A 17,673-nucleotide genomic window follows, 5' to 3' on the forward strand; every position below is an offset into this window, starting at 1 on the left:
TATGGTAGTAGAAAATGGTCCTTTGACAATGCTACTGAAAGATACTGTTTTGAGAAGGTTTGTCTTAAAGCCTTTTTAATGTGGCTGGGAACTAAAGATGCAATATAAACTGAAGAGTGGACATTGGGGAAAAAAGTCACATAACTGACCTAGGTATGTTTTCAAAGCCTTTATATAAGCACTAAATATAAACCCATTTTCCTAAATATATTTTAAGATTACTTTTAAGACACACCACCCACACTCATCTGAATTGCACAAAGCAGTGAATGTCACTGCCTGAGTAAATTATTTTAGAAGATTGTAATGGACCCAGGTTTCCCTCTACTTTAATGGGCTGGGTATTTACCTAAATTTTCAGATGCATGTAGAGGTAAACAATATTCATAATGTAGTCACATAGGTTTTAGAATCTGAAGCTTTTCATATGGATTAGAAGTTATTTAATTATTCCTAATGGCCATACAAAGAAGGTAGAATTGTGGTAATAAATTTAAACAACTTAATAAGTTCACAGAGCCAGTAATGAATTAAACCTAGTTTTGAGCCCAGGCACACCATTACCTCTAGCCACATTTCCACTGCCTCCTGTGGCACTTGATTTCATGCAGAGCCTGTCTACTGCTGCTGCTTGCTTTGTCAGTCTTTGGAAGTTAGCCTTGTTGGAGAATTTGTAGATGCCTGCCCTGGAGCCCATGGGACGTGGCTCTTCATAATGGGAATACTTCAGTCACATGATCTGGAACAGAGTAACAGCTGACTTGTTGAGCGCTCCCTCTTGTGGAAATAAAACCATAGAATCTTACATAGGGCTGGAGGTCCCAACTGGTGCAGTTTCAGCTTTCCTGTATGATTGAGAATCTTACACCAGAGAAGAAACTAGATTTTCATTGATTGATATTACTGAATGCATATACAATTCATTGGCCTTGTTTCATCAGTTTATAGCAGTCCCAAGACTTGATTCCATCTAACTTATATTAATCACTTGAAATTGGCCTCTTGTTTTTCATTTACATTTAAGTTGGCCGATCTTCATTGTTCTTAAGTATTTAGGCAAAGAGGAAAAAAAAAAGTAGTACATGAATAGTTACCTATGTTCTCTCCACCACTATTCCAAATTCCTTGTTTCTGTAGGATAGACAGTGCTAATGTAACTTCCAGATATAGCCTTTGAAACAACAGGTATATTTTCACTTATTAATAAGCAAACTGCTTGAATAAAGAGAAGTATTAAATGTTAACACTGTTGGGTCAGGGGTGTGAAAGATAATGAGACCTTTATAGAGTAGTATAAAATCTGGCTTATGTTTTTTTCTGAAACGCCAAAAGTGACAACAGAGAGCTGTGAGCACAATTCAAATTATGGAGAAAATGTTTTATGTTTCATACTAAAAGTTACTTAAAATTTAGTGTAAATTTGGAAAGTTTTTTTTTTTATACTGGATTAAAAGTGAGTACCAATGATAAAATGAGCAAGTAGTAGTTACCACTATACCTCAGCAAATTAACCCTAGATCCATTGATATTTTTAAATAATCATCTGGAAGATGGGGTATATTAAGTAAGCTAGTCCAGAGCATTACAGTTAAACCAAAGGGAAAGTAGTTTCAGGAATAGCTCATGAAACTAAATATTGGCAAAGATAGGTTTATAGGCAGAGAGCCATCAGTTACAATTGGGGCAGGAGATCTGGATGACTTGAACTGATCCTTAAATGCTCTGGTTCAGTAAGCTGTTGTGGATCTGCATGATCAGTGGGGTATTATTGGATGGGCTTTATTCACCAAATACGTTAGCATCTATCACATACCAGGCATTCACTAGGCATTGAGGATCCCGTGATGAGCAAGAACGACGTGGTTTCTTCCTTCATGGAGTTTACATAAGGAATGATGATTATAATCGAATACACACAGAACTAGTTTGTCTTTCATCCTTGTGGGATTTTGTTTACCATATCTCAAAGACCTAAAACTTTACAGAGTACATACAGTGGCAGGTAAAGTTAGTTAAAGGCACTTAAGATCCTTTGAAAATTAAGGTTAAAAAGACCTGTGGATGAGAAGACAACAGACAAAGGATAATGAGGGCTTGTTCATACATTTAAATTTCTGGGACTTTATGGACAATTATATGGCATATATCAAAAGGAGAGTGTACTTACTGATAAGGGTGATTTTTTTTTTTTTTTCTTTTAAGAAATGTGGCAATACCACCTACACAGATGGGAGAGGCTGGAAAACAAAAATGTCTCCAGTAAATTTGTAATCTTAAACTTAGAATGATTAGTCCTAAATCCCTGTTCTAGGGCAGGTGTCCCCAATCCCTGGCTGTGGACCCGTACTGGTCTGTGGCCTGTTAGGAAGCAGGCCGCACAGCCAGAGGTGAGCAGGCAAGCTAGCATTCCTGCGTGAGCTCCACCTCCTGTCAGATTAGCTGTGGCATTGATTCTCATAGGGGTACGAACCCGATTTTGAACTGCACATTCGAGGGACCTAGATTGTGCGCTTTTGATGAGAATCTGCATTCCCCACCCTGGTCCATGGAAAAATTGTCTTTCACAAAATCAGTCCCTGGTGCCAAAAAGGTTGGGGACCACTACTCTAGGGGGTTGGCCTCACAGAGGACAACTTGTTACCATGAATAGTACTGTGCTGTTTGCATCACTGGTCTGTTTTAGTGTAAACTGGGAAAGGTTTTTTTTTTTTTTTTTAAACTGGATTAAAGGTGGGTATTAATGATAAAATGAGCAGGCAGTCATTATCATATCACTGTACCTCAGCAAATCAATCCCAGACACATTGACCATTTTTAGGAATAATCTGGAGGATGGGGTATATTGTGAAATTTCTGTCCCTTGCAGTAGTCTAGTCCAGAACATTACAGATACTGTTCCCTCTCCACCCAGGGGAGAATGAATGAGAGTACTACTTCCCATGTGTCTAGAATTTTCCCAGAAATGAATAAAGCAGTTAGCACCCAGCTTGCTTGAGCTTTGTGTTGTATGCTCTTTATGGGAAAGTTACTGAGACAGTCTTACTGAGTTTCTAAAGGGAGGTGAGTGAGCATGCATATACATTTAATTTTATTTTCCTTTTCCAGGTTTCCTATGCTCGCCCGAGTTCGGCTTCTATCAGAGATGCAAATTTATATGTCAGTGGACTTCCGAAAACTATGACCCAGAAGGAGTTGGAACAGCTTTTTTCACAATATGGACGCATTATTACTTCTCGTATTCTTGTCGACCAGGTCACTGGTAAGTAGACAGCCACTCCGGACAGTCTTTCCCTCTGACTAGCAGATAGTGAAATAATTCTGTCTTTCCATGTAGCAGTGTTGCCTCTAGAACACATCAAAGGTGTATGTGAGCCAGAAAATGCAATTTTCTGCTGGAATTGTTCATAAATATGCATGGATAAAAATAGATTGTGGAGTATAGTGAGCGTGCTTGAGTCATTTCCACCCTGAAGGTGCAGGTTTGAAGCCTGTTTCATGGCTTGTCATAAATTTATAGATGCTATAATCTTCATTTCCAAGCCACTGTGTGAAAAAAGCCCCATCCTGCTTATAAAGTACTAATAAACAATCTTAACTTTTGTCAAAAAGTGAAGTTTAATGCAGCAGTATGCAGCTAGTTCTCCGAGGGAGGATTACACTACATCCACACTGGTAATTGCTGTTCAGCCTGTTTTTCAGTTTCATGCTGTGCTTTATGGGCATATGTAAGAGTATGAAATTTTGAATGTTAAAAATTTATTTTATGCCTAATATCACTGTTAGCCAAACAAATGGGAAGTCTAAGATGTTCCTTAAACCTTTTGAATGTAAGGGAGCTATTCTGCCAAATCTTTTAGTTAAAAAGGCTAGCAACATAGATTTGATTATAGATTTTAAAAATAAAATACAGATATAGTTTTCTATTATAAAAACAATACTTGTTCTTTTAGAAACAGTTAAAAAATAGAGCAACATTGTGAGGAGGAAATACTAGTTATAGTTCCATGTACCGAAACTGCCACATGAAGATTTGTGAGGTGTTTTTTTTTTTAAGGTAGCTTTTCTCTACTATTTGTTTCTCTCCCTAACCTGCAAAATGATAATACCCTGGAGGCATGTTGTATATTTCAGTGCATAATTTCTTTAAAGCAATGACTTGAGAAGAAAATCGAGCCCAATTTTTCATTCAAGTGAAGATCCATTTAGTTGATCTGAATCTGCTCAGAGGAGCCCCTATTACTTGACTCTGTGCTGTTAATTGGCTTCATAGGAAGCACCATTTTAAGAGTTCTGAGTAGAGAGAGCTAGCACTACATGCATGCTTGGGAGAATAGCCTAAAGATTTTGCTGTCGTGAGAATATTTAGACAAGTGAGGGTATATAGAATACAGTCTTAACTGTGTTAGTTAATTCATACATTGAATTATTCATTGTGTTAGTTAATTCATACATTGAATAATTCATTCATACTCATACATTGTCACCCTTTGTTTTTGTCACATAGACTAATAATAGGGTTAAATAGAAATCCAGGCCTAGCAATACAGATAAATTTGTTCAAACCAACAAAAATATATTTTATATCATTCATGCTTTCTAATTCATTTATTCTTAATGAGATGTTGTGAAGTGAGAGTAGGTTTCATCTCTGACGCAAAGTGCGTTTCATCTTTTAACTGACAGTCCATCAGAGGTGGATGTAGCCTGTGGTTTAGTCAGTAGTTCTCAAGTATGTTCCACATCTGCCACAGCGTCAGCATTCTTCTGGAACCCTGCTGAAAATGCAAACTCTTGGGCTTCTTTCAGGACCTACTGAAATAATGTGTGAGGGTGATCCCACAGGTTGTTCTTACGCATGCTCAAGTATGAGGATCACTGGTTTAGGTGGCTCAAGCTGTGTAGAGGCTGTTTTATTGCTAATCTAATGCTTTTCTAATGGAACACCTAAGTTCTAGGGGTTATTAATTCTTAATAGGAGATAGTAGATAAATGAAAAGATATATTTGCTATCATTTTGCCATTTATTCTTTATACTTGAGGCTTTCAGTGTGAACTTGCTCAATTTACCTGAAATGAAAAATGAAACCCTGCAATTGTCTTATTCAGCCATCAGGTGGTAATAATGTGCAATGCATATTCTTTAAATAGAAGAGGTAAAGTAATAGGGGTTGTCTTAGATAAGCATATATGGAAAAAATGCTTTATCTATATTAGAAAATTCTAAGTCATTGACCTTACACAGTATTCATTTTAAAACAAGTAGAGCTTCATTTTTTTAAAAGTTCTTCCAAGCGTGATGGTCCAGTGCTTTTTCTCTGCATACCTTTCTTAGTAACCTCTGTTGTTTTTTTCTTCACTGACATAATCTGAAACAGCTATACTTTCTAGCTACTAGTCTAATCTGGTTCTGCTAGTACTCATTTACTTGCCAAAAAAAAATTTCCCTGCCACCACTTATCTCATGATGACCAGCTGTGGCCACCCCACTAGCCCGTTCACGCTAATTAAATGGAATGAGCTGGGTTTCCCTCTACAATTTTTCATAATCTGGAAAGGTTCTTGGCTATACCCTCTTCTTTCCCATTTGTGTCTTTCACACTGGGGAGAATGTGGGGCAGGGAGTGATCTTCTGTAGTCAGAAGTGATGCTACTGAGGTCAGAAAGCTTTGATGCATCTAGAAATTTATTTTTAAAATCTAGATCTTTTCTTTTTCTCCATATAATATTTCTGTAATAAAATATAGATAACGTTAAGAGAGCTTCAGAGAACTGGAAGAGCCTCTTTGGGCATTTTTTCCTAAAGGACCTATATCCTATACAATATTATTAAGTTGAATATATTATTTAAAATTTCAACTGAAATACCTTTCTACCACTGTGTATGTATTTTTAGCATAGCTTTGTAGCATTTTTAGCAAATTCTTCTGTTCTCCTTGTTTCAAGGACAGGAACTACTGTGTCCCTCATTTCTGAGCTCCTTGTCCAATAGCACAATTTGAAAAATGGAACTCCAGTATACTGTTGACATTAAAAGAGTGTACAGGAGGGAGGCAGGAGAGAGAGAAAACATGGATGTGCTTGTGCTTTCTTAGCTTATTGGAATGCATGTGATAATGGGCACTCAGATTACATAAGTGACATGAATTTTTTTTAAAATGCAAAATTGTGATTCTAAACTGAATGGCTAATACGTTAAGGGGGAAGCTTCCTCCTGGTGTGACTTTGTGGCAAATGTTACATGTAGGTGAAAACATGTTCTCGAGAAGGAAAAATTAATGTGTCCTTTCTTCTCTCCTTCCCCTCTCCTCCTACTTCCTATTTCCTAAATCTTTACTCAAATCTACCATAGGCATATCAAGGGGTGTAGGGTTTATTCGATTTGACAAGCGAATTGAGGCAGAAGAAGCTATCAAAGGCCTAAATGGCCAGAAACCTCCCGGTGCCACGGAGCCAATCACTGTAAAGTTTGCTAATAATCCAAGCCAAAAAACCAATCAGGCCATCCTTTCCCAGCTGTACCAGTCTCCAAACAGAAGGTATCCAGGACCGCTAGCTCAGCAGGCACAGCGTTTTAGGTAAGTCTGGTCTAATTCTTGTGCCCAACTATTAAACTGAAAGAGAATACTCAGGTTTATTTTCCAGTACTTTTTTTCACAGGATCTCTGGTTTGCTTTTATCAGTGTTATTGTAGCTTTTATTATTATTAATTTTTATTTCCTCATGGGCACAGAGAGAATCTACTTTTGAGGAATAGTGTCTTTTGCTAGTATTGAAGATGGGGACCAGAGAACAATAACCTATAGCAGTGATTCGTAAGCAAGGGTGATTTTGTCTCCCAGGGAACATTGGGCAATGTCTGGAGATACTCATGTTGGCTTAACTTGTGGGGGTGCTACTAGCATGTAATGGCAGAGGTCAGGGATGCTGCTAAGCTCCTATGTTACACAGCATAGTCCCAACAATAAGAAGTTACCTGGCATTAATAATGCTGTAGCTGAGAAATTCCAATCTGTAGAACGCTGGGGTTATCTTAATTGTTTCCAGGGCTTCCTTTTTTTTTTTCCTGAAAAGATTTTATTCTCATGTGTCAATTTTTAGGTCAAGCCATTTCTCTTACTTCACTTTATAGTATGTGCACCATTAAGGATATATAACCTATGTGACTACATTAAGTTTCTACAAATGAGTTCCTCTCTTCCTTTTGAAAATTGTTTACAAACAGGTTAGCAAACTTTCTCTGTTAAGTACAAGATAGTAAATATTTTAGCTATATGGGTTATCGTCCCTGCTGTATCCGTCTTGTCTTGTTTTGTTTTTTCAACAACCTATTAAAATGTAAACGCCATTCTTAGCTTATAGCCCATACAGCGACAGGTGACAGGCAGTCTCCATTTGGCCTGTGGGTTTTAATTTACTGACCTCTGTATAATCCATAGAATGACCATGGCTTCAGCCCAAAGAAGACACACTATCTCATTGACAGATATAAATATTCTAACTTTCTCAGTTTTGTTCTGATCCTGGGATCACAAACTCAGGAGTCATTCAAAAAATCTCTAATGTGCATGTGAGACGAACAATAACTTTAAGAAGTTAAGCAGAGCACAGAGTTTTTGGTTTCATAAGCAAGTCATGCAGTTATTATTTTCCAGGACACTTTAAAAAATACCCTTTTTTTGGCCCTATGGTATACTACACCCAGAATGCTATCTAACCCCACACTGATTTTTTTTATTATTATTTCCAAGTGCATTATTTATTTCATTCCTGGTACAGAATAGTTAATTGCCGAAAACATAATCAAAAATACAACATAATAAGATTAGGGAGCTATGTTTTCTAGCGTAAATCTATGCATTTATTTTTTTTTTCATTGGAATATTTGCAGTGCTGAAGTGAGTGGAGATAAAATCAGTCAAAATATCTCCTTTTTAAAAATACTAAATTATTTTGCTTGAGATATGAGATGGAAATTTGCTATAAATGTCACATTAAATTTCAACTTAAGTTGGCCTTTGCTGTAGGAGAAGAGGTGGTAGTGTCAAAAGGCTACATCTGAACTCTGGATTATTAAGTTGCCAGTGGATTGAGCTTTGTACTTCATGCTCTGCTGTGAGGAAAAGGCCTTGGTTTAAAAAACCAAAAAACAAAAAGCATTTGTCACCTTTGACTTCCTATGGTAGTGGCAATCAGACTAGATTAAGATATGGGGGGGCCGCTTGATGCTTGCCTTTGTGAGGAAGGAAGTCTTAGAAAGCCCTTTTTTAGCTCTGCCCATAGGTTTCCTCTGTGACATCTTAAGTGAATAATATATGTATAAATATACTTTTTTAATTGCAAACTTAGGGGAAACAAGCCTGAAGGAGTTTTACAGGTATTTCCTAGGCAGCTTGTCCAGTTAATTTCAGAACTCTTTAGGGCCTTGAAAATGATTTTGAGTTTAGATAGAGGAAAGTTCTTCAAAATGTATTGGTTAATTTTTAACATTGTGAAGGTATAAAATGTTTACTGTTAGTAGAAAGCTCTATTAGTTGTTACTTTTGTTTCTGATTGAAGCAATGGTTTTGTTTGACAGTTACTGAGTAACTGTCTTGGAATCAAGATTGAATTCTTAGGAACATTGAGCAAGAGGACTGAGAAGACAGGATTTAGAAAAGTGCCTCATTATTGAAATGGCAAGGTTTGTAGGCCACTCAGGTGCTAGGTCGTTGATGGGTGTCAGCCCTCAGGTTTACCTAGCCTCCATTCCTTCAGGCTATGTGCTTTTTATTTTTGGTTGGGTAAAGCTTTACAGGATGTTCTGATGGTCAAATTTAATTATCTTTTTCTGGCCCATTCTGTGTTTTTATCTTTTAGTACCATATGTTATCATTAACTTGAAAATTCTTTTTCCTCGACTCCTATAGAAAGAAATTTTGGAAGAATAAGAGATTGTCAGTTATAAGGGAAACTTGGTTTCAGAAAATGGGAGAAATTGTTATTCTCTCTTCAGATTTTTAACTGTTGTCCCGTTCACCCCATTTCTCATTCCTCCCATGATCCCTGTTCAGATAATAAAATAGGAGTGAGTGAGTGTGCTCAGATACAGTGTTTGATCTATATTGGGTATGTTGGAAGAAATTGTTCTTAGAATTCAGGTTTAACCTGATGTTAGGTGCTTTTCTTTAATACAGTATATTTAATTTGGCTGTCATTATCATGATTTCTGCCCCACTCTCCCTTCTTCTTTCACCTCATAAAGACCCTTGAAGTAAGGGTTTGCTTGTTTTGTTGGTATTTTGCTCTTTTCTATAGTCTGAGTTGTAAATCACCACATAGATATTTTGTCCCTGATATTTGTGTTTTAATGCTCTTGCCTTGAGTTTGCCACCTTTCAGGAGACATGTAGAAAATTTCTCACTGTTTTTTTATGTTGTTATGGTACCTTGGGAGTTGAGAGAGATTGGAGAATACAAGTTATATGTATTATAGACAAGAATACTTTTAATAATCATGAAGTATGAGCCCTATCTTTTAAGGTCAAAAAACTTAAAAATCTGTGTAATAAGGGTTAAGTTTAAAAGTGAGTTTGTGAGGTTTATGGCTTAGTCAACCCATGTAAATAATTAGAAAATCATTTTAATATGAGCACTGCTGGTCTAATATGCTTATTTAATTGACTACAGTTTTCAAAATAGGACAAGCCTTATTTATTTGGATGGATGGTATAATTCAAGCCCCTTAAGTATATTCTTGGGACATTATATCAGAATTAAACTTTAAGCCAAAATTTTTCATGTTCTGTTCTTGTGGAGCAGCTTTAGTTTTATTGAATATGATCTAGTCTAATGGCCTGTGTGCCTGCTTCTGTGAGCCTTTATGCATTTTTTAAAAAGCCTTTGAAATCAGCTCTTGCGTTCCCTTTAAGGCATGTGCTGGTTGTATTATTACAATTTCCTTTCGGAAGAAATTGGTATCAACCCCCTTGAATAATTTTCCCCTTTCTTAGAGGACAGATGCTACCATCTAATTGAATCAGGCAGTAAGATCATGGTCTTGTGGATAATTTTCAAGCAGTTCTTGGTTGGTGCTTTGGAGAGATTTTGATAACCATTATTTGTGGGATTCAGAGTATATTTTCTTACTTATCAATAACTTCATATTTTTATTTCTCATTAATTGGTTTCACATTTCCCCTTTACTTACATGTAGACCCTCTCATAGTCTATCAGCTAAATTTTTTAGAAATTAGGTAGTTTATTTTTATTTTCTACTTATAAATACCTAGCTTTAAATAGGAATAATCCACCTCATACATGGTTGTATTCAAAATGTTGACAAGTTATAATTGGAACTGTGTTCCTGTTGATAGAAAAATGTTTGTACACATATCTCTCCTATGTGCTTTTTTTTTATAAACTACATACGTACATGGGCTTGTGCTAGTCATTAAATTAGAAACTAATCAAACATAAAAAAGGATAAAGATGAGACAATCAATATATTAAATGTCTTGCTAATTGCTATACTGGTTGGCTTCATTTTCCGTGTACCTAATATCTTAATAAATATAATATCTTTTAAAGCAAGACCCAAAAAATAATTTCAGATTTCCCATCTGACTTCATGTGATGTATGTTGAATTATCTTGTGTGTAACCTCATAATGTAGCTTGTACTAAGACTAGGAGAAATAATCGGCTCTCCCTTTCCTTATTACATTTCCTTTACTGGTACCAGTTTTTATTCTGATTTTTATTTGTAACGAGTAATTTTTTTAAGTTACATTTTCTTTAAATGAAGGTTATTTTAATTAAAGCAGGTTATCCAGCTTAATCCTCCATATAAGCTTGCTGTGTTATTTGTAATATGAATTGTGTTCAGTTTAAAGAGGAGGGGGAGTGCCACTGGCCACCTCTCCCCTTTGAGACTGCTTAGTCTTTCTGCAGAGAGGCAGGTGATACACAGGACTGAAAGGGTACTGGGTTTAGTGCATCTATTAAATATAAGTAAAAAAATACTTTATGTTAAATACATATTTATTTTTATTATATATATATATATATATATATATAAAATGGCTACTTAAACATTTACCTTCCATAATGTAGTACATTATCAAACACCTCCCCTCCCTGAGTTATTCTGGAGGCAGCTAGCATGCTTTCCATTTAAAAGTTGACTTCCATTTCTAAATAACAGTAAGATACGTCCTTGAGCTATGGACAGACCCAGCAAAGACGTATTTGTAGTGGCTTGTAGTAGTCCTTGTGTCTGAGGTGCTGCACCATTTTCTCCTACAACTGCTTATGTTACAGTTTGCCAACTGCTACTAGATTTGGAGTGTATGGTGCCCATGTGGAGCACCTGCTGCCTTTTCTGAGAGAGCAAGGAAACACTTCTGGGCCCAGCTGCATACAGGCAGTGGTTTCAGCAGTGCCTGGGCCCAGTTTTCTAGGTTCCATGCTTCTCCCTACACTCATTGGTGATGAGGGAGAAGAAAGATTAGAGTTGATAACTTGGCTTAAATTCCAAAAGACCTTTTTTTTTTTTTTGTAATGAGAGAAAAGTGAAGAAACCAGTGAAGATCATTGTATCATATAAGACTTCGCAGGTAAATTTGATGCCCTATCATAATTTGGAGGGTCATCAGAGATCCTGTTATTAAAATTCCAGACCTCCTATCTGGAGATACCAGAGATGGAAGTTGGGGAGATGGAGGATGGAAACGAAATGTTTCTCCCTTAATGCATGTACAGTTGTGCATCATATAGCAGCATTTTAGTCAATCACATATATGACCGTGGCCCCATAAGAATATAGTGGACTGCAAAATTATTCCTATTGCCTAGTGATGTTATAGCTACCCTAATATTTTTGTGCAATGAATTACTTATTCTGTGTTTAGATATGGTTAAATACATAATACTTAGCATTGTGTTAGAATTACTTACAAAATTCAGTACAGTAACATGTTATACAGGTTTATAGCCTAGGAGCCATAGACTATACCATATAGCTAAGCGTGTAATATGCTATACCATCTAGGTTTGCATAAGTACATTCTACGATGTTCGTACAACAATGAGATCACCTAGTAACACATTTTCAGAACATACCTCCATTGTTAACGTGTGACTGTAACTCGCTTCAGGGGCAGGTTTGGTTTCTACCCTGTTTGAAAATTCTGAAAACTCAATTAGGGTATTCTTTCTCTGGGTGTTTGCTTGGTGTCCTGGGTGGGTGGTGGCAAAGCATGACCAGTCCCTACCTGGATGCAATTAATGGGCATAGATGGTATAACTTTTGAGTGAATTGATAAGGTGCCTCTGCGTTCTGGGCCTTCTGGTACTTTGGATGGAGACCTCAATGTGCTGTTCTTTTCTACAGGTATCGTATGCCAGATGCATTTTGTATTGATCATTCTAGCAATTTGATTAAATTGTATTGTTACTTTATGATTGGCAATACTAATATGTGTTTGTCTTAATTCCCGGCAATTGTGACCCTTGTTCTTGACTATAAAGGCATGGCATCTTTACTATACTCATCTCTGCAAAAAATAAAACCCCACATATGTGCTGTCTTTACTATGTGGAAACAAGGTCATCCAACCAATCCTCTCAGTAGTTTTCATTCTAGACTAAGTAGTTGACAATACTTTTGGTGACCTCATTGTCTTTATTTGGTCATCACATACTTATTATAAACCATCAGTGACCCTGGCTAGTGTCATTGTGGTCTGTTCTGTTTCCTTACCCTTTGCATAAGCTCAGTTCTTCTTATCTTTACAAAACAAGATTTTCAGTGGAGATTGAGGGCAGGGATATGGGGAGACTACATTTTTTTCCCCATTCTGAAAGACCAGATGAGATGTGTTTTTGGCTTTTATAAAACTAAAAGGAGTTGCTTTTGCATGTGTACTTTAGCCTGACTTGATTCCACGGGTTAGACAGTAAGGTTGAGACTTTTTTCAAACTTACCTTGCACAGGTGTTAAAGAAAAAATTTCCGCCTCCTTGCCCCCCAGTCTTGGAGGGACAACCCTGAGATGTCTTTGGAGAGGGTTGGGCATTGTAGCAGTTGAAGGTGGTTGTGGGCTATGTATTAAGTTATGCCTACCTCCTCAAAACATATAATTAATTGGTAAGCACTGTGGAAATTTGGGACATTACAGTGGTTTTTGAAACTGATGAAGCAAGAAGAATCAAATACTGTAAAACTAATTTTTGATATAGAAAAATGGTAGAAGGTTTTAAAGAGTACCAACACCCCCCGCAACCAACACCCCTATTTACTTTCTTTAACACTTTGAGAAGCTCAGGTTGGCTTGTTTTGTTTCCTACTTGGCCTTTCAAAACTGAGTAGGATGACACTTCCTACAGCATAATTTGAATACAGCATCCAGATCAGAATCTGAACTCCTGGCTTTGTTGCACACTAGATTGGTGGGATTTTCTTTCTTCTTGACCTCAGTGGAGCACATTTGAGATAGGAGGGTTAGCTTGGGTTGTCTGTAAGATTTTTTTCTATCTGTAATTATAGCTCTTTGATTCTAAGAGGTGAAAGTCCTTCAAAGTTGACAAATTAAAGGGAAATTTATAGAATTCTGTAACCTGCATAGTTTGAATATCAGTGCCATAATTTACTAGCCCTGAGCAAGCCACTTAAACTCTGTGTGCCTTAGGTATTTGCAGGGACCAACAGACTTGTGAAAATCAAAAATAGTATAAAGAACATGTAGCTACACGTTGATCACTTTCAACCTACCTGATGAGAACACTAAAGTTAACTATCCCAGAACTTTGGCACTTCCTCTCTGAAAGGTATCCTCAGATGACCTTCGCTGTGTCCCACGTACTGACCCTTGTAGAAAGAAACCATTCATTGGAAGAACTGTCCTGTGGCATTCGGTGCCCATTAGCTCAAGAATGTAAAAAGACCCAGTGTTCTGAGGCTTCACATATAATCAGTGTACAGATAGCCCCTCAGAAGATGGCAGTGATGAGTCCAGCTTTCTTGAACATCAAGGGGAAAAATTAAAAACTGAAGTTTGCTAAATGTGTGTTTTGCAGGTTGGACAATCTGCTCAATATGGCTTATGGAGTAAAGAGGTAATGATAGAGGTTCATGATACTCATAATCCCTTTCCACAATTGATTGGTTTTTTTGATTTTGGGAGTGCTGTTCACACCCCTCATAAGTTTTTGTTGGGTTTAATTTTGCATGTGCAACCTAATGAAAAGCTGCTCTTTGAAGCACAATTGACTCAAGAAATTTTTATACCACTGGATACCACCTGGTCTTTTAAAAACCCATCATTTGTTTCATATTGCGTTGCGACGTTATAGCATGTTTACGTGTGTGTTGATCCCTCCCACTGCCGATCCTGCTTAATTCATGAAGCCAGTTCTAAATATATTTCTTTGCTATAGTAGATGATATTTAGTGCAGTAAATAATGGTCGTTTCATAACTTATTAATATCTCAGTAGTCTAGCATGTCAATGCAAAGCCACACACAGTCCTTGGTGAAAACATCAAATATTTGTTGGGGGAGGAGGACTACTAAAATTCTTGGGGATGGAAAAGGTATAAGTCCATTGCTATAACCAACTTCTGTTTCTGTTTTTTTTTTTGTTGTTTGTGTGTGTTTCCTATTCTGTTTAGTAGGTTTTCTCCAATGACCATTGATGGAATGACCAGTCTGGCTGGAATTAATATCCCTGGGCACCCTGGAACAGGGTGGTGTATATTTGTGTACAACCTGGCTCCTGACGCAGATGAGAGTATCCTGTGGCAAATGTTTGGGCCTTTTGGAGCTGTCACCAACGTGAAGGTCATCCGTGACTTTAACACCAATAAATGCAAAGGTTTTGGATTTGTGACTATGACAAACTATGATGAGGCTGCCATGGCGATAGCTAGCCTCAATGGATACCGTCTGGGAGACAGAGTACTGCAGGTCTCCTTTAAGACAAACAAAACGCACAAAGCCTAATGAGCTCTTGTCCTCAGTCCATTTATATATGAAAACTATACAACAAAGGCAAGTTAAGAGAAACTTTATACATTAGTAAATGTCTTTGTAAGTCAGTGTTGAGATGGGGATAAAATGACTACTTAGCATCCTAAGAAATATGTGAGATTTTTTATTGCTAGTATTTGAATTAAAACTTCTTAAATATCTTTTATGTTTGAATATGGACAAGAGGTACAGGGTTTTTACCTGTCACATTGCATTCTATTGCCTTCTTTGAAGAAGGTGGACCTTTTAAAGTGTTTCAGCTAAGGGAAGACGTTTCTTTTCTTTTTACATAACTGCCTTGAACCTGTGAGTAAATACTGAGGCTTTGTGTTGTAATTCTTCAGTTGGTTGTGTCTTTTTTCCCCCCCTTTTTTTCCTTTTTCTGATTAGCTTTGTGTTTGGTTTACATTTAAAGCATTGCTGTTATGTCTGTTTAAGAAAAGTATTTTGAAGTTTACATTTTTATTTATGAAGTTTAAAACAGTATTTATTTTGTAATTATGATTTGGGTTGGGGAAGGGGGGGGCTACATTATAAACGCTTATTGTAAGAATACTGGAGAACTTTTCGTAAAGCAGTACCTTGCCAAAGAGATAAGAGCCTCTTTGATGTGGGTTTAAAAAAAGCATCTATTTTTATAAAAAAGAAAATTTGGAGAAACTTTTTACTGGTCCTGGAACAAATATTTTGACTTGAATACTTTGAGAAATCTCTTCATATGACACCTAGTGAGCTTTTAAAATTTACCAGGAAATTTGCAGTGGTTGGAAAATTTAGAAAGATTTATGGTGTAGAAAATACTTTTGAGATCTTTGTATGAAAGGAGTAGAATCAATGGGTGGAACACTGCTGATTTCATTTTTGTAATCACCAGTGGAGCGTCTGATCATCCTGGTTATTATGTGATAGGTGGCTCACATTGATTTGTGATTTTGAAACAAATAAAAAAATTTACAAAAGAATATATAAGAGCAGGCAAGAAATTTAAATTACCAAGAGATGGGGGAAAAAAATCTGTTCTTCCTAAAGAAATCCCTTCAGATAGAGCTCATGGTGTTTAGTGATGTACTTGCAGTATTGTTTGAAGAATTGTTTTGTCTTAAGGAAAAAAGATGTTGCACATGATTTGTACTGCAGCAAATCAGCAAAAGTGATCTGAGTTGGATATATTTGAAGGTATTTTGAAAGTTACGTTCAAGGCTAACACCTGAGCTTTGTGTAATGTAAATAAGACCTTGTGTTTATGAACCTTTCAGCTAATTTGATTTTTTTTCCCTTACATGCCAAGTGATGTTCAGGTTTTGAATGTTTTTGTATCAGTTTTTTCCTTTGTAAATGGCATTAACATTGTTACTTGAGGTCTTGCTTAATCACTTTTGTTGTCCTGAGGACTTGAATTTACAGTGCATCAGATTTGTTGCTAATTTTGTCTGTAGATAGTCTAGCTTCAGCTGTTTATGGTGATGCTACATTTTCGTTTATAAATATGTTTGTGGTATAAAAAAATGAGTATAACCATAGGTTTTGAACAAATTTCCTTACATTTTTCATACAAAAATCATAAATATCTGTATGCTATTGAAATTTAACTTTGTATGATGCTTAAACCACTATTTGGGGAAATAATAAAATAAGTCTTTACCATGTATGAAAGAAATTTTAAAAAATACAAAATATTTTCTGATTAGCATCTAGCGTATAATAAATTTTCAAAAAAGCTGAAGGCAAAAATGCCTTCATCAGGATGCACTGAGAACTATATAGTTACGTCCTGCTTTTTGTATAAACTGAGATGCTCACATGCTTCCCCTTAGAACAGGCAATGTGCTATGCATAACATAGTTGTACATTATCTTTGCAGTTGCTTTGAGTTTTATTTTTTATTATTTAAAATTGTAGTTATAAAATTTTTCAGTATAGTACAGTACATATACTGTGAGGCGCGTGCTAAAGTGAATAAGCGAGTTTTCATGCTGACCCACTCAATGCTATTCAGAAATCAATTGGCTTAGCACTTTCTCATATCCTTAGGTGCATTTAGATTGTCAGAGTTAACCTTCTGCGTTTAAAGAAAAAAAACACTAAAAAATAAAATACATGTATATACTTAAAAAAAAATAATAAGGTTTCCCTCAAGGGAAAACAGCAGCTACATGCTTCTTTCCTATACTATTGTAGCAAACCAAGGCATTGATGAGAGGGCATGCAAATTGTGCTTCACTTTACAGTGTTTATCAGAGCACTTAATAAAATGTAAGGCTGGTATTTATTTGAAGTTGTACAGTATGACTTAATTCACATCTGTTGGAATAGAAAATATATTCTGTTGAGTATTTAAGAGGCTGTACATGTTTTCTTTTGTGTTTGGATTCTTTGTACTTTTTCATGTTCAGTACATCAATAAACAAAGTTGAAGGGAAAGAACAGTGTGGTGAGTAGGTCTTTCTACACAATTTGGGGGCACCTGTGCTCAGTCTAATAAACAGACTTGCTTTCTTGAGTTGAAAGCAGTGCTATCTCTTAGAATTCCAAAAGGCATGCTAATTGAAGTAGAACATGCAAAAACTTTTTGGACTGAATGGCACCTTCTGATTAGTTCTCAAATATTACTAAATGAGTAATTCTCACAGGAAGACATAGTTTCATCTGCTAGTTGTAAAGTTTGGGAA

The 17,673-nt window shown here is 36.4% G+C and overlaps 1 protein-coding gene across 38 annotated transcripts in view; it reads left to right on the plus strand.

Moving 5' to 3' along the window:
* Positions 1–17,428, plus strand: part of ELAVL2 (ELAV like RNA binding protein 2) — a 159,855-nt gene extending 142,427 nt beyond the window's left edge. For 25 of the 38 annotated variants that reach the window (XM_021675339.2, XM_021675346.2, XM_064380971.1 and 22 more), the window contains 4 exons: positions 3,106–3,259; positions 6,350–6,575; positions 14,053–14,091; positions 14,647–17,428. In XM_021675339.2, coding sequence (XP_021531014.1) covers positions 3,106–3,259; positions 6,350–6,575; positions 14,053–14,091; positions 14,647–14,977 — 750 coding nt within the window. In that variant the 3' untranslated portion in view covers positions 14,978–17,428. The remainder of the gene's footprint in view (positions 1–3,105; positions 3,260–6,349; positions 6,576–14,052; positions 14,092–14,646) is intronic. The other 13 variants (XM_021675342.2, XM_021675348.2, XM_064380974.1 and 10 more) reach the window with 1 other exon arrangement.
* The last annotated feature ends 245 nt before the right edge of the window (positions 17,429–17,673 follow it).

The sequence above is a fragment of the Aotus nancymaae genome, unplaced genomic scaffold (assembly GCF_030222135.1).
Source record: "Aotus nancymaae isolate 86718 unplaced genomic scaffold, 86718_ANA_hifiasm-v0.15.2.pri h1tg000003l, whole genome shotgun sequence".
Taxonomy (NCBI): domain Eukaryota; kingdom Metazoa; phylum Chordata; class Mammalia; order Primates; family Aotidae; genus Aotus; species Aotus nancymaae.